Genomic DNA, 21,204 nt, shown 5'->3' with positions numbered 1-21,204 from the left:
CTGCCACCTCCCGAGGTCTGGTGGGCCTGGAAGGGCCACATGTGAGTGCACACCTTGGTCCTGGGTCCAGGGCCATCCTCTCTTCTTCTCTGGATCTTGGGTGCCTCAGTTGAAAAACAAGGCCTCTGTTTATTTCTAACTTTTTGTAGCTAAATTCGTTTTCTCCTTGATGGGAAGGAGGACTGGAGGGGTCCCTCAGTCCACCTCACTGGGCAGTGGCCCTGACAGCAGTGGGTGTTGAGCACCAGTGCTGTTAGACAGCTTGCTGTTTCACAGGGTCACTTGGACACTTCTTTGTGTGCCTGTGTCTTTCCCTGCTGTGCTGTGCTGATGGGATTGGTTATACATGGCTGTCTCGACTTCCCTTCTTCAGGGTCCACCAGGGATGGACACCATGAGAGACAGGAATTCACAGGGTGTTTGAGGTGGGACTGGATCAGGGAGACTCGGTGACTAAGGGCTTATTTCCTCTGCTGTTATTTCCAGGCTGATCGTCCTTGAAGGCTGTGTGAACCACCAGGTCTGCATGCACTTATACCAGAGTCTTCCCAAAACTTGTCTTGCAGTAGCAGAAGGAAGGGCCAGTCCCAGCAGAGGTTCCCACCTTTTGAGTGGGTATCTTCGTCATGGCTCCAGGATAGCTGCCTCCCTGTGGCCCAGCACACCTTCCACAGAGTCCTTTAGCTCCAACAGCACCCACTTCCGGATGCCATCATAGCTGGTTCCTTCTAGACAGTAGGTCACGTCCCTGATAGATACATTGGGGGTGGCGATACAGAAGGGCTTGTCAGTGTGTGCTCATTAAGGTCACGATGACCTTGCCACTTGACCACTGACATTGGTAGTGTAGGTGGTTGTAAGAGTGATGTTCTGAGCAGGACCATCAACCTTCACTTTGTCAGGGGGCCGCCTTCCATTTCCTGAGAAGCATTGTGGGTGTGCACTGAGGCCGCCAGACCTCTACCAGGCCGCCATTGTGGTGGACATTCTTGGCTGGTGGGGATTGGGTGCTGAGCAGTGGATGCGGACTGGGGGTTGTTGGCAATCTTGAAGGTGTTCTCAGGCTTTGGTGCTTCCTTCTCTTTACGTTCATGGGCTGTCAGCAGAGGAGAAGGAAGGGATGGTGACTCCTGTGGCTCCACCCTTTGGGGCGAGTCTTAGAATTCTCAAGGCACCTGTGGATTCCACAGCATATTCAGCCTTTGCAGCACCTTGCTTCATGTTGCTGGGTTCTTCCTCTTGGAAGATGGACATGGTTTCTTTTGATCACAACATTCCTTTGTCTCCTTGATGGTCCCTTGAGTGTTGCCAGGGGTGGAGTCATATTGGAACCTGCAGCCCTTGTAGTTGTTCAATGAAGAAATCAACAAAAAAGTCAGAGTAGAACTTATCGATGGCCACAGAGCCAGTTGTCCAGGGTCAAGAGCCACTCTGGTGAGCAGGTCTGATCCAGGTACTGCAACCTATACCTCTGGGAGGTGTGGCTGGCACGTGGTGAGTGTTGCAGACAGAGCAGAGTGGAGCAGAGCACCCCCACACTGAGCCTTCGTTTGCACAGATGCCCTGACCCCAGTTCCTCACATGAAGGGCTTTCTGTGGCTAAGGGGTAGAATATGGGCTTACATGTAGATGTATCTGTCATATTAACTACTCAACTATTGGGCACGTTGGAGCATAGGTTCCTTACCTATAAAAAGTGGGTAATAATTAATATATTTATTATGAATTCCTTCCACTATTTATCTGGTATACTCACAGCTCTCCGAAATAAGAACTGACTTTTTACTCAAACATTGTGACCTCTGCAAATTAAGCCCCGCTGATCTTATACAACTCTCAGGTGAAGCTATAATCTCAGCTCAACCACGTAAGTAAAGGATCTCCGTGTTTTCAACCCTGGTTTAGAGGCCAGGGTCTTGTCGGGCCAGCAGTGCTCTCAGGCTTCCAGCCAGGGCGAGAGAGCTATTAGGGACTGAATGCAGGTGCGCCAGCCCCAGGGATGATGGCTGACGAGTCCAGAGACAGTCTCCTTTCCACAGGGGTATCCCTGAATGGGATCCTGGCGATCACTCCACATTGGGCTGGTGTTTTGAGATGTGGATTTGTGTCAGTGTCCCTGGTCCCTCCCACAGATGTGTCCTGAGTTCCCTGACAGTGCAGGCACCAGGTCTGAGGAGGAAGTTCCTGGTAGCCTTTTGATAGGCCATGGTCCAGCTGGGAGGTGGGCCATTCTGAAGCAGCCGCTTGGGGTCTGTGAGGGGAGCACATGCTGTGTGGCTCGAGGATAAGCCCCTCTCTCCTGCCATGAGGTGGGAGCTGCCTGGGCACATGGGTCTGACAACAGGAGAGCAGTTCTTGATGCACCGTGGCCCCTCCAAGACGGCTCTGCCCCACTCCCTCTCTGCTTTCATACTGAGTTGGCTTTGGTCCTACCTGGCCCCCATCACGCCTGCATGGTTGTTGCTGAATGAGGACGGGCTGCCTCCCTCTGAATGGCTGCCGAGGCCATGTGTCCATCATCCACACACCCCGGGTTGATGGGTCCTTCCCTGGAGGTTGTCCTCTCTGTGTGCTCTTCGTGGTCCTGAGGTGCAGATGTAGCCTGCCGGTGTCCCACTATTGCCATCGCCCGCTTCTCTGGGGGCATCTGGTTCTGCCCATCCTCCTGGCCTGCAGCCCAGCTCAGGGTGTGTCCTGTGGGATTCAGGTCCCCGCCCATGGAGCACTGTTACAGAGTGAATGGAAATGTGTGGCAGACTGGCACTGGGCAGCTCTGGTCTGGTGACCGTGTTCCCATTTTCCTCACAGCCTTGTGACGTGGCTCTTATGTGCCTTGTTGTCTCACGATGAAAGTCTGCTCTGGTAGGATGAGACGTGTATGGGGTGTAATGGTGACAAAGGACGGAGAGACAGACTCCTAGCTGAGGTCTGGGAGCTGTAGGGAGGAGGCACCAGATAGGGCGGTTAGTGGAGGGCAGGCTGGTGGGGGCTGGTAGTGAGGTTCTTCCAGCTTCAGCAATGCTCTCGGGCACACACAGCAGGAGCACCAGGTGTGTTTGCGTGCGGGTGTGCACGTGAAGACCCAAGACTGTGGGGACAGAGTTTGACACTTGTGGGTGTTACCTGTGGCTAGAGTAAGGGGTAGGTCTGGAGATTGTCTCCTTGTTCTTGATTCTGTGATTCTCTCGTGCCCAGTAACTCCCTCCTTTCTCAGTGTCGAGTATGGCTTAGTTTTAACAGGCGCTCCTGGCTCTCCTTCCAAATGCCGGGCTCTCCTCTAGGGATCTTTCCGGTACCAGTTGGCTGTGTCTTCCTGCTAGCTCAGGTGAGAAGGGGGCTGCACACAGATTGACCCCTTGCCCAGAAGTTCAGCAGGAAGTGGCAGTCGGCCTGAGCAGCAGTCTGCTTGCTGTTTTGCTCTGCTTCTTGCAGTGTGTAGCAAGGACACGTGCCTAGCCTCAAGTGCCGAATGGCCCATGGCAAGGGGACTGAAGGGCGTGTGACAAACAGCTGTGTCACTGTGGTGTTGTTGAAGACAGTGCAGCATCTCCTCTTCAGAAGGGCCCTGGAGTCTGCTCTAGGGCCCAGTCTGGCTCCTGCCCTCCACACCTGCAGACTGTGTCTGTCCCCTGGACTCAATAGCCATCCTGTCCTGGGCTCCATCTCTGATACCCTGCTGTCTGCATGGCAGCCCTTGGGGATTTTACACTTTACCTGTCCCAAGCTGAAGCCTAGGGTCCCTCATGCCATGCCCACTTGGCCTAATTCTGCCCCTACTCAGTGCTCACAGCTCGCTCTTCCAGTTCCTGCAGCGGGAGCTCCTGCCCACAAAGGCCACCCCATTTTCTGTCCCACTCAGTGTACAATCTCTTGATCAGTTCTGATGCCTCACCCTCTAGCAGTCTGCAGAACCCACTGCCCCTTCTTCAGCCGGACGGTGACGTCCCCGCCCACTGGCTGCTGTCTCGAGAGCCTCTTCCTCTGCCCCATGTACATCTGTGTCAGTGTTCTAAAGAAGGCGTCCACCATCAGCTTCGACTCCTGGTCCCATTCTGACCCACTCCCTGGGATTTTCAGGCCACAACGTGTGTTGCAGGAAGATCAGGATCTCTGGGGTCAGACAGATCTGGCTTTGAGCTTTGTGGCAGATTTTTCTTCTCTCTTTCTTGGAAAGTGATGCTTTTTAGGTAAGAATGCCTGTGTAACTCCGTGATAAGACCGAAAGTCCCTGAAGCTCCGAGAGCAGTGCCCGCAGTGCCAGGGCTAGCTCCTCCTTTCTCAGAGGTTCTGGGGACGTGCTGTATCTTAGGTTGAACACAGATGTGTTGAGCACCTGCCCTGGAGGATCTGAGTTCTACCCTCAGAGAGCACGGATTCTCCTGGGTCCAAGCCTTGTGCTGCAGTATGGCCAGCTAAGCATGACGGGAAGGTGCCCTGCCCCGGTGTCACTAGGGCATCTGGAACCCATGGAGCCGGAAGCTGCCCGCTGATACAAGCCATCTGCAGAAACCTAATGATGACCAAGGAGGAGTTTGCCAGGTGGAAGCAGCCGGACAGATGGGAGCTCTGTAAGGCCAGGCTCAGACATGGGGGGCCGAATATGCGTAAGACACTCTGTTGATGCCATACGTGTTGAGCCCGTTAGTCAGCAGCATCTGCAGAGCACTCACTCTGTGCCGCAAACTGTGCCAGCTCCAGGCGTCGGAGAAAATGGGCAAAGCCAAAAGCTGACAGTTTCAGAGCAGTGACAAAGCTGACAGCCCATTAGACACCCACAGCAAAGAGAAGCACAGCGTGCCCACACCAAAGACAAGGGCGCACTGTGGCTCCCGGGGCCCAAACGAGAACTTAAGGGGGAAGGCGCCTCAGTGGTCCCACACCTGGATGGAGGGCATCTGTCTCCCTGCAGCACTGGGGCTTGGATCCAGAGCACTCTACCACTGAGGGACACCACAGCCCTTTTTGTGTTTTATTTTGAGACGGGTTTTACTAATTTGCCCAGGCTGTCCTCGAGTTTGTGACCCTCTTGTCTTAACCTCCGAGTCACTGGGCTCATAGGCCTATGCATTAGCAGCTGGCTGGAAAGGACACATTTTGTGTTTCAACTTTTCAGAGAGTTCCTGGATGTAAAATTCTTTTCATGGAATTCCATGGTTTCCCCTGGTGCTCAGTGTCCTTGGAGTCTTCTGGGAGCCCTCTGCCATCTCCCAGGCTTTGCTCTAGGGGCTCGGGTGTCCTACTGTCGGCCCAGGTAGAACTCATCTCAAAATACCTTGAGCGTGTGTGGTGGGGGCCCCGCTGTGTCTGTCTCTGTGGCTGTCTGGTTGTGGGCACATTATCAAAACCAATGAAAGCACTTACCTACGTGAGATGGGCGGAGGACGATGTGGACCTCAGAGGGGACGGCAGTGAGCCATCCTGGCCAATGCCATTTTTACACATTAGGCTTAGATGATGTGAATGCATTTCCCTTGACCATAGTCCATGATCTCAAGTGTGGCTGGTGCTCTGAGAGCCAGGGCAGGATGCCCATGCAGCATATATAGGTAGTGAGGGACTTTCCTTGGAGACCCTGCAAAGGATTATTAGAGAGAGCACTGGCCTGAGAATAAGTGTGTGGTGGGCATGACTGCCCTTTGTGTGGCTGAGGTTTGTGGTGTCTGGGGTCTGACCTGTCCACTGCCCAGGAAGTGGTCCATGTGAAGGCTAGCCTCTGGTTTCTGATCTGCTCCTCTCCTTGGCACCCAAGCCCAGCCTTCCTGCCTCCTCCACTTACTACCTCTTCTGAACCTTGAGGCCTAGCCCTTCTCAGCCACCGTGGGGCCCTGGGACCTCCTGAGTTGGAGCTGTTTTGATGGCTGATATTGCCCAAATCCGTTTCTACATCATCATGGATGTGCCAGTTAATTTGTAGCTACTTGGCATCTTTAAGGCACAATTAGCACTGAAGAAAGACTTTGGCCAAAAGTCTTATTAGCTGGAAAGTAGTGGTGTGGCTTTCATTGTATGCATGTTTTCCTGACCTTAGGTAAACTGCTGGGCTGATCTCTTGGGGGGACTTGCCCAAGCTGCTGGTCCTGACTTACTATGTGGACCACATCACCGCTATTAATTTTATGTCATTTCAGAAATAGAGCAGAAGGAAATTTGTGGTGACAGGTTCACTTGGGGTCTTTAAAAATCAAAGATCTGCTTATACTTTTAAATTGGCTAGGGATATGTGATTGGTTTTCCCTGGCAATAGCCTTAGATACATTAGAAATTATAGAACATTAGATTAATAGCCCAGGGTAAGCACCAACAGCTCGCAGAAGAGCTGATCAAGATCTTAGGTAGTATCTGGCAGAACCCTCGGACTCTGAGTGAGGATATTGAGAGCTGGAGGGGTGGGCATGACTTGGCAAGGTTACCTAGAGCCTTAAGCTCATGTACGTCTGCTGCAGAACCTGAAACTCCCGAATCTGCGCCCAAAGCCCCTCCATGCTCCACGTTTGTCTTCACAAGTACATGGTACCTGTCACTATGACTCACGTCTACAGATGACTGTGTGCCTAACACAAATCAACTCTACTGCATGTAATTTGAATTCTTAAACTGAGCTGGATTTTGGCAAATCTATGTCCCATGTGACTACTGTTGCCATCGAGGTGGGGGATATCCAGTCACCCCTAGGTGTCCCAGACTCCTTTGTAGTCCGAGCAGCTCTGGTTCTGTTGTCATTGAAGACTGACCTCTCTAGTATTTGAACATCTGGGCATGCAGTGGAGATTCTTTGGGTTCTGGCTTCTCACTCAGAATAATGACCTGGAGATTTTTCTATACTGCTGTGCGTGTTAGTAATTTGGACCGTTTTGTTGCAGAGTAGTAACCTATATTATAATTATGCTAGTTTGTTCATCCAGTCACCTGTCTGTTCCTGACTTTGAGGTTGATTCTGGTTTGGGACTATCATGAATAAAGTTTTTGTGGACATTTACTTATGTGTATTTCTGTGTGTGGGGGTATCTATCCTTATTTTTCTTGGTAGGAGTCCCATTGCTGAGTAGTAATGTGTTAATTGTAGGTTTAAGTTCACAAGGAATTGTTAGTGCTTTTCCAAGCCATTGTACTGTTCTACATTACCACCAGCAATTTGCAAGAGTTCCACTAGTTTCTTAGGACTTTTTTTTTTGACATGATCACACTGTCTTTGAACAGTATTATTACTGCTTTTTAAACATGCATATCTTTAATTTCTTAACATGTTGAATTCACTAGGATCTCAAGTGCAATGTTGATAGAAGTAATAGCTATACATTTGCCTTATTTTGGAGTTTTAGTTGCAAAGCATTCTGTTATCAGCCATTGAGTATGGTTTTTACTGTGAGTTTCTCATGGATGCATGCAGAGATGAGGAGTGTACTTTCTATGCCTAAGTTGCTTAGTGCTTTTAAAAAGTCATAAATGGAGTTTGAATTTTGTTAACTGCCTTTTCTGAAGCTATATATTATATACCTTTTTTCTTTGTTAATAGTCTGTTAGTATAGTGAGTGATATTGATTACATGTTTAAAGATTAAGCTAACCTTGCCTTCCTGTGATAAGAATTGGACACAACGTATGATCCATCTCACATACTACCGAGCTTTTCTCACTAGTATTTACTTAAGGATTTTTTTACATTTAAATTCTTGAGGGATATAGTCCTCATGAATATTTTTCTTGTAAACTCTACTTGATCTTGATATTTGGAACTGATAAAAATAAGGGGGCAGTTTTCTCCGTTCTGTTTTCTGAAGATGTGCATATAAAATTGGTGTTCTTTGTGGCATGTACTTGATGGATCAGGTGGGAAACCATCTGAGCGTGGGGTTTCTCTTAGGAACGTCTCTGGTTGAGTGAGGCTCTTTGGGTCTTCTGCTCCTCCTCAGCCCATGTGGGCGTGCGAGTCCTCTGAGCCTGAGTGCTAAGCCTGTTGCCTGGAGCTGCGTGCCCATCCTCTCCTGGCCCCTGTTGCGGCCTCTGCACTGGTGCTCACTGTTGCCTCCGTGTCGCTGGCCTGCTCCTTCTTCTTTCTTGAATAGCCTAACAGGATCGTTACCCTGATAATATTTTCAGTAAGTAGGTTTTAGCCTTGTCTTTGTCCATTTTCAGCCCCTGCCTTGCCCAGTCCCGCTCCTTCCTGGTTTGCTCCTCCTGTCCAGTGCCTGCCCACAGGCGGGCAGTCCTTTGTCCTCAGTGCCTCCAGCATCCCAACACTTACCTGTGACACAGCAGGCCGGCTGTTCTGTAGAGGTGTCTTGGTTTGTTTCTTTTACTAGACCTGAGCGCCTTGAGGGCAGCAGGCGGTGGGGCGCCTGAGCACCCGCTCCCTGCGACGCAGGGGACGGCTGTGGTTCAGGTAGTGCTGTGTTCAAGCCCTAGACGTGCCACCTCTGTGAGGGTGGGCGGCGCAGAGCCCCTGCTAGGGCTTGTCAGGATATTGCAGTCAGAGTGGGCAAGTCACCTCCTGCAGCCTGGTACTGAGAGGTGCTGGATGACCTTTCACTTCAGCACGAAAAACCAGTGAAGGACGCCCAGGAAGTGCAGTGCCATTTTCATGTTTGTTCTCCTGATTTCTGTGGCAGTCCTCTCTGGAGGTGAGGGCTGAGGTTCTCAGGGGGGTTCTCAGCAGAGCCGGGCTTGGCTTCCTGCTGCTCTGAAGAGCCTGGACACCCTGTCTTGCCACTGCAGCCCACTCTGCTGTCTTACTGACGTCCTCCACGTTTACCCGGCCGAGGAGACCTCTGCTCCTTTCCTCTGAACCGCGAGGAAGGCAGTGACAGTGCCGCTAAGACTTGTCTTTCTGTGGCTTTCATGAAGCTGACGCCCTGGAGCTGCTCTTCCGTGTTCTCTCTGGGAGGGGGCAGCAAGTCCCCGGCAGCAGGAACACAGACTGTCCCTTCTTCCCTAGGTGGTACTTGGCAACTGCTTGTCTCTGTCTTACTCCCCCTCCCCAGGTGACTTCTCCCACAGTGCTCTCTGAGGTGACCTAAGTCACCTCCTAAAGCAAAAAAAGCCAGCGTGGCCGTCTCCTGGCAGATTCTGGTTCCATAGCCACTCATCCCCTTGGCCGCTGCCTGCACTGGAGCTGGTATTAACTGGTTTATTCCAGTGTTACACCCTTGGCTCTCCTGAGCTCTCTGAGATCAGGGCCACCTCTTCTCCATTGAACCTGGTGCGGAGGAGACACCTAGAAGTGTTTGGAAAGGAAGAAGAAAGAATAGACCAACCAGGGGAGCCAGCCGCCCTGAGTCTTCCCAGGAAGGCATTCTGGGGGGTATGTGCAGTCTGCACCTTCTGCCGATGGCAAGTGTGATTTCAAAGGGTCTAGGAACTGTCCACATGAAACCAGCAGCCCTCTGCAGTTGGGACCATGCTTTGGGCACATGGCCATGGCAACATGATTTGGGGTTTTAGCGAGGCCGAAATATGATGCTTGATTATTGAAACCAAACCCGTTTCACTGAGCACATGGTGAGTAGGGAGAAGGGCTGGGCCTCCCAGGAGGAGTACGTCTGTGTGGTAAGAGGGTCAGGAAGACAGCTCTGGACACGCAGGTTTGAAGGACTCCTGCGAACACAGTTATGGAGGTACCTTGAGGGGCAGGAGGTGAATTGGAATGATGAGCTTTGAAGATAGGACCAAAGGATCTGAACAGATGTTTCTTCATTGAGACACAAAAGGCCAGAGAGAACTGAAGAGGTGCTCAGTGTCTCCTGCCCTCAGGGAAACGGCCTCGAGCCACAGCAAGGCATCCCTCACTGCCCCAGGGGGACGTGGACCAGAGGCAGAGCCATCATCGGCGAGGGAGAGGACAGCTGGTGGAGTGAGGGATGGCATAGCTGCCACGGACGGCCGTGTGGCAGTTCTCAGAGTCCAGTGAGGAAGGACCGCGTGTTCCCAGAATGCCACTTCTGCCTGCCCCGGAGAGCCGGCAGCAGTCCTGGCATCTGCACACCCTATTCACAGCCGCGTCACCCACGCGAGCCAGGAGGCGGAGGCCGCTCGAGTGCCTGCTGGCTGATGAGTGGGGGATACGGGGGCTCAGCCATTCCACAGAGTGTCACTCTGCCTTCACATGGGGAATCGGCACAGACTAACGTGCGTGACCCTCGAGGACACTTTGCTAAGTGAAGCACGCCAGCCACAGGAGGACAGACTCTATGATTCCACTGCGTGAGGCGGCACAACATCAAACCCAGGAGGAGAGTGGCCAGGGCCAGGGGGGACAGAGTTGGGAAGGTAAAGATGTGCTGGAGGGTGGTGGCGGTCACTGTTTGTCAGCAGTGTATGCGAACCTAAAATGGTGACTTTTGTTAGGTTTATTTTCCCACAGTAAAATGTAAAAGAATTAAAGAGAGAGGACTAAAACTCATTTCTCCCTATTTTGAGCCATGTTGCCGTCGGGCCCCAGATGGGTCAGGTAGCGAGGAACGAAGGAGTGTCCTCAGTGGTGACTCCTGTTTTTTCATTGATCCTCAATGAAGCCTGGGGAGGTGGGCATTAATGTTGGCTCCCCACTCAGGAGTTGAGAAGCTGAGGCTGAGAGAGGCGAGACGAGGAGCCCCAGGTCTCATAGTGCTGTGTGGCCAGCTTCCCAGGAGTCCTTCCTGTCCCGGGCCCCTGTAGCAGCCTGGTGGAGTCAGTCCTTGGCGTGCCACCCTACCCACCACGCACACACGGGCTACTTCCTTTACTTTAAAGCACCCTGCTGCTGTGGCGTGTCCTCTTGGCAGAGCAGTAGGTCACCAGGAGCGTGACTGCGGGCTGAATGCACCTTGCCAGGGTCACAGCGTGACCCCGCAGCCCAGGGAAGAAGGCAGGTGGTGCCATCCTCCCTCCAGACCCTTGGAAACAGGACTCCAAACTGTCTTGGCAGGCCAGGGGAGAAGATCCTCACGCCGCAGCACATGCTTGGAGGCCCCATCCGGACCTGCTACCCTGGACTGCAGCTCAGGCTGTGTGTGGTGCCTCACTTGTGGCCTCACTCCGCTTCTGGGACTTTCCACCAGGGTTATTAGTGGCCCAGGAATTACCTTTATTTTGTTTTGTTTTCCCAGTTTTAAAAGATATAAAACTGTTCTTAGCTTCCAGACGTCCAGAAACAGCCCGGGGTTGGACTTGGCCCCAGGCCGCAGTCTGCTGGGCCTCTTTGGGTGGTGGTGGAAAGCTGCACCCTTTCAGTCAGGAGTTGGCTGGGTTTGTAGTTCTTGTTGCTATGGTTACTCTGTGCCTTGCAGGCTGCAGATTTCTCTCGTGTTGCCTTGTGCTGGCTTGGGGAAGGGTGAAGAAAGTCCAGGTGCAGGACACCTGCTCTTCCCATGATATCTCCCCAACCCTGCTTGCCCTTCTCTTTGCACACAGCACCATGATAGACCCGCCCCACCTCTCTCCTCCCAAGGGGTTTCTAGGCTGCAGGCAGGGACAGGCAGGGTTCCCTGCTCCCTGGCCGGTCCCCAGTCTCAGTGGTGGGCTTTCTCAGGGTCCCTGCCCTTTGCACCACAGCTGACTGTCCCTGCCCACATTGTGGTGGGTTCTGTGACTGCGCGGTGTCCTGCCCTGTCCCAGAGGCTTGCTGTCTCCAGTGGTGTTGGTGTGGCATCCTGGATCTGGCCCTTTTCTTCCTTACCCCAGAGAATGGTGTGTGCCGATCTGGTTTGTGCCCGTGGCCAGTGCTGCCCTTCCTTCATCACCTTAAGATTTTCCCCCATAGGAAGGAAGGACCCTGTGGGGACCTGGCGGGAGTTTTGGTGTCTTGTTTTCCCAGTGGTGGTGACTGACCACTGAGGGAGACGGCTTCTGCTTTCCTGCCTGCCCACCCACCCTGGTCTGGGCGCCCAGGGAAGACTCCTGGAGAACAGCCTGGGAGGAGTGGGAACGGCTTCCTGTCCAGGGTCCTGGGGAGGGGTCCTCACTATCATGTGGGGCCCCACCCCACCTCTGATACTCCATGACCTCCCACGGGTCCCTTCTCCCCCACGTGGGTAGCACTGGCACCTCTGCGAGGTGCTCTGCTGCCAGTGGGAGGATGCCACACCGTGTTGCTCCCAAGGGGCACGGCCCTGACTTCATCTTTGTGGGCTAAGGACGTGGGGTGAGGGGTCTGTTGGCTGCCTCTCACTCACTGGGAGCCAGGCTGGTACACTGCCTCTGCGGTGGACGGATGCTGGCCTGTCCCCGCCCTGGCTGATTTGTGTCTTTAGGTGATGCTCACTGCACTGTGCTCTCCTCTCCTAAGTGCTACATCCGGCCACAGAATAAGTTCTGGAATCCCCTCTGTGGCATATCCAGGCTGAAGATTGTGTGGACAGTGGGGTGACACAGGAAAGATGGTGCCAGGTGCCTGGCCTCAGCTGGGCTGAGAGCCTGCTGGGTGCAGGGGTGCACTCTAGAATCTTTGTGGGTGGAGCTCCTGGCAAGGAGCCCGGCCAGCTTGGGAGCACTAACTCGTTACAGGTTATGTCTTTTCAGACTCTGGAAGCCATCCTGAATTTCAAGTACTCAGGAGGCCCAGGCCATGCTGAAGGGTATTACCGGAGCCTCTCCCTGGGGCTGCACGTGGAAGTCGAGCCGTCTGTGTTTTTCACCAGAGTCAGCACACTCCCAGCAACCAGGTAACTGTTGTCCCTGTGAGTCTGACAGCACTGCATTTGGAATACCAGCCTCTGGTTCACTGTAGTCTGGCTGCCCTTCTGACAGGCACTGTGGGGCCAGGGTGCTTAATTAGCCTCTCCGGGTCAGGTTCTCTCCATTCTGAAGGTGCTGGGAGGTGGGTGGGCTTGCTGGGCTTCTGTTGGCCTTCCTTTGTATGGACCTAATTGTTTAGGTGCCTTTCTCTGACCTGGGTCACCTCTGCTGTTAACAGGGGCTTGAGAGAGAGCTACATGTCTTGGGGGCCCCTGGATGAGCCTAGAATTTCTGTCTATGCTACTTCTGGTGCCCACTGAGCGTAATGCTTTTTTTCTTTTTTCTTTTATTTATTTATTTATTTATTTTAATAGCCCCAATGTCCAGCATTGTACGCAGCTCCCAGCATGTACAGGGAGTGTCAGGTCATTCCTGCCCAGGGAGGCCTTCTTGCTCAGTGACTCTCTCTGGGCCTGCCTTTTCCTATCCTGATTTCCCTTCAGGGGAAAGGAGTTGGTTGGTTTGTCTGCTTCAAGGCTAGAAGTGGCAAGAGGTGCTAGGGATATTCTTCTCTCAGGTGGGAGAGTGATGATTTCTCATTCCAAACTTTGACTTGTGGTACAGTGGAGTAGTGGGCTCAGGAAGCCTGGGAGGAGCCCCCGCAACTGGAGAGCCGAGGAACTTGGGCCTGTGCAGGCTCTAGGGAGCAGGTGCCTGTCACTGCTGAACTCGACCAGGTTCTCTGGCTCAGCTGTGCCTTGCTCATTTCTGGGGAGGGGGGCTGGGACAGGAGTATTTGTTCTGAATAGCTAAGGAGCAGTGGTGACAGACATTGCCTGTCTGACCTGAAACCCCTGCAGGCCGTTGGTGAAGAGTATCCCACAGGCAGTGCCCTCATCTGTCTCCCTTATTCTTCTGTGTAAAATAGAGGTATGTTCTTGTCCATGTTAATGTTGACATCAAAGTCCATTTAAGTTGATAAAGCCCCAAATAATAAGTGTGATTTTGGTGTAGGGGAAAGACTTTTTCTTCTCAGCCATTGGAGAAAACCATCAGCAAAAAATTAATGGTGTGGATGGGCCTCTTGGTGTCACCTTTCATCCCCTGTCATGTTTGCAGTGTGTACAGTGGCTGGCTTTGCTGCCAAGTCTGGCTTCTGCTCTGAATTTGTACAGAGCCTAGAGCGCTCGTCCCTGGGAGGCTTGGCCAGGACCCTGCTGGGGCTGTTAGGGTGTGCCAGTCTCCCTGTGCATAACCCTGCTGCGCCTTTCTGTCCTGGTCCCTCACCTCCTGCTGACGTCACCCATATAAATAATCCTCGAAATGGCACAGGTTATTCCTGGGCTCTTTTTTCCCCTGTTGATGCCTGGATTCCACATCATGGCCCCTGTGGTTCCAAATGGCAATTTAAGTTGAGGAGAAACTCTGCCACGTGGTGGTCTTTGGACAGATCTGGACAGGTTGGTCCTTAGCTGACATGGGGTTGGATCCTGATCTCTGGCCCACGGCCCTCCCTCCGTTCTTCTGGCCCATGTGTTTCTGTCCCCTGCTCTTAGGATTGAGGTTTGACTTCTAATCCTCCTCTGTTATCCCTACATCTAGTTTATCACCACGTGCCCTCTCCAGCATCTCTGGATGACCCTGTGTGTCCCTCCTAGATGTCCTGCTGTATCTTTGCTGCTGTGGGAAGAGGCCCAGGCATCCCCTGCCTGCAGTCTTTTTTGTGCAGAGTCCCTTAAGTACGAATGTCCCCCATGGCTGCCCTTGCACAGGTTCCCAGTGCTCGTGAGGTGCAGGACCAGAGCCCCCCTAAGATGTGTGCAATGCCCACAACTCGGGCCTCGCCCTGGCCGCCACCCGCCCTGCAGAGCGGCTTTGCTCCTCACCTCCCCTGCTCAGCGCGTTGACTTCCGGGAGCTTGTGCCACATTCTTTTTCTAAAACCTCTCTCTTTCTTAAACTGTCGTTCTTTGATTTAACCTTTTGGGAAATATCTGCTTGCCCTGGAGATGTATGTTATCATTCCTGTAGGGTTTTCCTGAGCATAGTCAAGCAGAGGGGGCTGTTCTCTCCGTGGGTTCTGTGTACCTTCCAGGTACTTCTGGGAAAGCATTTGCCAAATGTCCTGGGAATACATTCACTTACGCTTTAAGCCACCACCTCTGAAGTGACAGGCACTGTATGAGCCACTGGCTGGGGTAGGAGGTGGGGGGGAGCACAGTGCACATCAGGCAGAATTAGCACTAAAAGGAAATGTGAACGTACACAAAGGAGGGAAGAGCTCAAGAAACAGTGAATAAGCGAATACAGAACAAAAGGGTTTGTTCCTCTCATTCGTAATTTCTTTAAAAGAATGGGTGGGTGCTAGAAGTGCTAATGTTACACGCAAGGTGCCAGGCTGCTGTATGAGGTGAGAGTGCAGAGGTACCAGGCATGTGGCACTCTCCAGAGCAGCCATCTAGGTGTGGACAAGAGGGTACAAGAGATAAAATGGAATATTAGCAATATCCAATTCAACCAAAGAGGAAGAGGTATCAAGAGTGGAACAAGGAACATTTAGTCAAGTAGGAAACCAATAGCAATGTGATAGGCCTGCACCTGCATCTCAAGAAGTGCAGGAAGTGTATTTAGAATCAGAGAAAGTAAAATGCCTTTTTACAAGAAAATGACATTGAATGCGTGTAGTGTAAAAGTTAAAAGGTAGGGGAAAACATCATGCATCTGGTTTGGCATGGTGGTGAATGCCTATGTTCCCAGCAACGTAGGAGGCTGAGGCAGAAGGATTGCAAGTTCAAGGCTAACCTCAGCAACTTAACAATAACCTGTCTGAAAAGAAAAAAATAAAAAAGAATGGGAATGTAGCTCAGCAGTAAAGCAACGATGGCCTAAATCCCCAGTACCAAAAAACAAAAATAAAAAACCTCAAACTAAACAATAATATTAGAAAGTTGGTGTGAGTATATTAACATTATTCAGATACTCTTTCAGCATAAAAAGAGGCAGATAAGACAATTTGTAATGAAAGTAGCCCAAAATGCAAGTGTATTTAAAAACAGAATTTCAAAATAAAACAGACATACTGAGGGGATAAATGCATAGCTGCACATTGTAGTTGGATATTTTGGGATTTTTCCCCCTCTTAATATTTGATAGAACAAGTAGACAAATACAAAGAAACAATTAAAAGAACAAAACCCCAGAAAACTATAGCAAACTTAGATAATCCTGTTAACCAATTCCACCTAATAGTCATAGAATAGTAAACTATTTTAGTAGAAAAGGTGAATGGCTTAAAATCAGTGATTTGGCTTCTGTATTAAAGAAGAGCTCAATGTACTCAGAGCAAACAGCAGAAATAAAGTGTAGGTATCAATGAAATTATGAAAAAAGAATGTATAAAGTCAGTATTATGGTTTAGATATAAGTGTCTCCCAAAAGCTCAGAGTGAGACAAGGCAAGAGAGCTTAGAGGTGAAATGATGGGGTTGTGAGATTTCTAACCTAATCAGTGCGTTAACCCTTTGATAAGGATCATCTGGGGGTTAAGGATAGACAGGTGGATGTGACTAGAGGAGATGGGTCATTGGGAGCATGCCAGTGAGGTTTATATTTTGTCTGTGGGGAGGGAAGCTCTCTCTTTGCTTCCTGGTGCCATGTTTCCAGTTTCTTCCTGGAAATGTCACACACTTCTGTCATGATGCTCTGCCTCACTGTGGTCCCCAAGGAATGGAGCAGACCGTCTATGGACTAAAAACTCTTAAAAACCATGAGCCCCAAATAAAATGTTCTGCCTCAAAAGTGTTCGCTTCAGGTCTTTTGGTTATAGTAGCAAAAAAGCTGACTAAAACAGAAATTAGTTCAGGGAGTGGGGTCATTGCTGTGTCTAACCTGATCATGTGGTTATGAAATTTTTGGAACTTTTTAGAATTTGTGGGAGGAATTTTGACACATTTAGAGATGCAAACTGGAAAAGCTTTATATTGTTGTAAGCAGAGCTTAATGGGTGATTTTGGTAGAATGTCAAAAGACCAGAAGATCAGTTAGGACTGTGAACTATAAAGTCCAGGCTGCATTTCAAGTTCCATGGCTCAGGATTCAAGCCCTGGAAAACTGGTTCTCAATGAGGTTGGTGAAAGTGAGCATTCACTGGAATTCAACAGTGACAGTCCGAGTGAGTCTCTTAGAGTCTAGGAGATCCAGGTGCATGGAACAGAGAACAAGAAGCAGCACATTGGGGCCCAGCTGGTTGTGGCAGCAGCAATAGTGCAGAGGGGAGGGATGACACAACAGAGAGGAAAACCACAAAGAGCAAATTTGGCATAGATCAGAAAAGCAGTTTAACTTAGCTGATCTAACTGTACAGCCAATGGCTGTGTGAAAGTGCTCTGTGTTTCTCAACTGACAAGCAGGCAGCTGAGGCAAGATGCATCTGAAGGAAGCCACAGTTGCTTGCTGCTGCGGGAGGCCAGGAGGTCATAGCCAATGTTTCCATACTGTTGTGGCAAGCACCTACCATGTGGCTTAGGATGTGCCTAGCAGAAGGTGAGTGAGACAGACCAGAGGAGACTGTACCCAGGGTGATTCAGTTCAGAGAAATGGAGTGGGGTGAAACTTGCTTTCCCTTGTGTCTGGTGGCTCATGTGACCAGCAGAAGAGGGTCGGGAAACTGAACAGGCAAGGGCAAATACACTCATGGACTAAGCCTGGGAAGGCTGGGTTGTGGGCAGTAGAGTGTGCAGAGGGTTATTTTTCCTGCTCCACAAGTAGAATTCTTGGGAGGCTCCTGATACCTGGACTCCTAGCAGAGATCGGCATCTGCCTGGCTCCTCCAGGGTTGTGTAGATCTAATTTCTCCAGAACACATATCACCCAACAAAGTCCCTAATGCCTGACTAGACTTAAGTCCACGGTCAGAAATCCTCTTACAGAACTCCTAGCCTCACCTTGGGCGTGTATTCATCCAGTCTACTGGGACAAACCTGCAATTGATCATACTTCCCATTCTGTCCTTCCTCATACTGGTGACAAAGAAGCTGAGAGCTGTTTCAGCCAGGTTCAGTTTTAGGCCACTCTAGCTGGCAGCTTGGAGAGCAACTTGTCACTAGAAAGGGGTTAGCAAACCAGTCTCCACACACACACCGACAAGCTCCCTTCTCTCACTTGTGTGTGCGTCCTCTGTCTCTGTATATATACACAGCCCAAGAAGAAACGGAAAGGACAGCGGGGCATGTGCAGTGACCTCCATTCTTGTTGACTGTTTTGAACACCTCAACAGAGATAGTTCTTTAATTTTTCATTAAGAATCCTTTTTCCCTTTTTTTTATTTTGTGTGTGTGTGTGTGTGTGTGTGTGTGTGCGTGCGTGCTTGCCATGGAGATACACATACACACATGCACAAATACAATCCGTTCCTTTTTTCCTCATTTTTAGCAGTTTTATGATAGTTATTTTTCCTTATATTTTGAGGGTTATAATTTTTGGTTTATTTATTTTTGTTTTTTGTGCTTTTTGTTTGTATTGTTTCTCTTCCTTTGTTCTCCCATTAACAAATTCTCCCCTTTCTCTCTTTGATTTGCTTTTTCTAATTTTCTCCTTCTTTTTAACCATCATTACTTCTTACATCTTTTCTGCATTTTTTTTTCCTGTTTGCATTGTGAACATTTTAAACTTTCTTCTACCTTCCTAACACATTTTTTTGTCTCTTAATAAACTGTATTTTTGCCATCTTTTAGACTATTTGGTTTATGTAACTTCTCTGTCTACCATTCATTTTCTTGCAGTTATTGGTACTATGGATCACATACTTGACACATGCTGTTTAATGTCAGATTGAGGTCAGGACTATTTATTGTTTTTGCTGTTGGCAATTGCTGACCCCATTATTCCTATTTTTGTGATAACTAGTGTTCAGATGTCATAGTAGGCACTGGGTATTTGTTTTAATGCCATATATTGTTTGCTTCAGTTGTTGCTACTATTTGTTTCCCCCTTACTTGTAAGGTGGTGGGAATCTACAGGGAAACTACAGGTTCACAGGGTAGACTCCACTGTTGAACAAAAACCAGCCAAAAGACAGTGAACCTTGCTCCATAGCCAAATTAATCACACTTAGACTTCAGCTATACAATGATACAAAGAATAGAAGAACAGAAACCCAAACTAATAACCAGGCCTATGTAGGAACGACCAGCGGTCAGCCTACTAGTAACATTCCTGGACATCCACTTCTACAGCAAAACCATAGAGAAATAACAGAAAGGTTGTAGGATACAACACCTAAGAGGGGTTTCAATATTACTTAACTCTGGGACATTTTGACAAGAGATGGCTATGCCCTAAAAAAAGGTCCACACATAAAGAAAAGAGAAATCCATACCAACAGATACATAAAATAAAAATTAAATAATAAAATTAAATAAAGTATATTATAATAGAAATATATTTAAAAAACAAGGTAAAGTTTATAATTCATCAGCAACAGACTCCAAAGACATTGAAGTGGATAAAATATCAATGAATTCGAAAGAATGAATATAAAAATGATCAATGAATTACAAGTGAACACAGAAAAATAACTCAGTGAATTAAGGAAGTCAATAGAGAACATGAATGAGAAATTCAATAAGGACATTGAGATACTGCAAAAGAACCAAACAAATCTTGGAAATGAAAGACACAACAAATAAAATGTTCAGCTGAAACTCTATCTAGTAGAGTAGACCATGCCACAGACAGAATCTCAGAGTTGAAGGAAAAAGTGGCCAGCTTTGAACATTCAGACAGTACTACAGAAGAGGAAAATAAGAAATCATGGCCAGACTATCCAAGAATTCTGGGATAGCATTGTTAACCAATTTAAGAACCACTGGAACTGAAGAATGTTGTGAGATGAAGGCTAATGGCATGGATAACCTCTTCAGGAAAGTAATAAAAAAGTTTTCTAGATTGGCATCTAGACACAGGAACCATTCATAACCCTGTGCAAACATGGTTAAAACAGAACCTCTGTACAACACATTACATTAAAATTCCTAACATACAGAAAAAGAATAGAATTTTAAAAGCCTCAAGAGAAAAATGTCAGGTCACATTTAGAGGCAACCCAATCAGAATTACTTCTAATTTCTCAGCACAAACACTGAAATCCATGAGGGCTTGGAATGATAGATACCAAATCCTGAAAAAAAAAAAATAACTGTCAACCAAGAGTAGCTAAGCATATGAGAAACAGGACCAAATTAAACATTAGAAATAAGTCAAAATGACAGGAATTAACAAACTTCTCTTTAAAATAGTGTTGAATGTTAATGGTGTCACTGTCTAATTAAATGGCATAGGCTGGCAAAATGAATTAAAAAACAAGCCCCAACCACATGTTTTTTTTTGTAAGAGATTTACCTTACATGCAAAGACAATTACAGACTGACAGTGAAAGGATAGAACTTGAGATGCCATGCAAATAGAGCCCAAAGATAAAGCAGGAGTAGTTGCTCTCATATCCAACAGAGTAGAAGTCAAGTCAACATTAATCAGAAGAGTCAAAGAAGGTTACTTCATGGTGGTGAAGGGAACAATCAAACAAGAGGATATGATCATCATACATTTAGTACCCAAATGTTGGTGCACCTAGTTGCATACAAGAGGCACTATTAAAGACAGAGACCAGGCCAAGCGTGATGGTGCATGTCTGTAATCCCAGCGACCTGGGAGGCTGAGGCAGGAAGATTGAGAGTTCAAAGCCAGCCTCAGCAATGGCAAGGTGCTAAGCAACTCAGTGAGACCCTGTCTCTAAATAAAATACAAATAGGGCTGGGAGGGTGGTGTAGTGGTCAAGTACCCCTGAGTTCAATCCTTGATGTCCCCCCTCCCTGCAAAAAAAAAGACAAACCATAGTATAATAATAGTGGGTGATTCCAACACATCTGTCTCACCAATAGATAGGTCATGCAGACATAAATTCAGTAAAAATGCTTTCGATCAAAAAAATATGATAAACCAAATGTACTTTACAGATATATAGAATATTTGATCCAACAACAGCCAATTACACTTTTTTCTTAGCTGCTCATGGAATCTTCTCCCAAATAGGGCATATTTTAGGTCACAAAAAACTTTTAAAAATACGAAAAAGTAATAACTTTTGTTGGATCTTATTATAATGAAATGAAATTAGAAATCAACACCAAAAAAACCTTCAGAAATTATATAGATACATGTAGAATGAACAGCACAAACACTTTTGAATGATGGATAGGTGATAGAAGAAAGCAAGTGAGAAATTAAAAAGTCCTAGACTTAAGTGGAATAGTGATATGACATCAGAGCCTCTGGGACGCTGTGAGCCTAGTTCTAGGGGGGTCTATAACTATGAGAGCCTATGTCCGAAAATCAGAAAGACCCCAATGAAGGACCTCATGATGCCTCTCAAGGCCCTTGAAAAACAAGAACAAACCAGTTCCAAAGCCTGTGGAAGGAAGGAAATAATCAAGATCAGAGCTGAAATCAATGAAATTGAGAATTATGAAAAAATACAAACTTACTTCTTTGAAAAGACATGGT

At 48.6% G+C, this 21,204-nt stretch overlaps 1 protein-coding gene across 2 annotated transcripts in view; it reads left to right on the top strand.

Moving 5' to 3' along the window:
• Positions 1 to 21,204, top strand: part of TRAPPC9 (trafficking protein particle complex subunit 9) — a gene marked incomplete at its 3' end in the record, with an annotated part of 533,166 nt that overhangs the window by 302,405 nt on the left and 209,557 nt on the right. For both annotated transcript variants that reach the window (XM_081266489.1, XM_081266488.1), the window contains one exon: positions 12,492 to 12,634. In XM_081266489.1, the coding sequence (XP_081122615.1) occupies positions 12,492 to 12,634 (143 nt within the window). The remainder of the gene's footprint in view (positions 1 to 12,491; positions 12,635 to 21,204) is intronic.

Source organism: Spermophilus citellus (assembly GCF_964194105.1).
Source record: "Spermophilus citellus genome assembly, chromosome: 14".
Lineage (NCBI taxonomy): Eukaryota > Metazoa > Chordata > Mammalia > Rodentia > Sciuridae > Spermophilus > Spermophilus citellus.
This window is presented reverse-complemented; position numbering and strand designations above follow the sequence as displayed.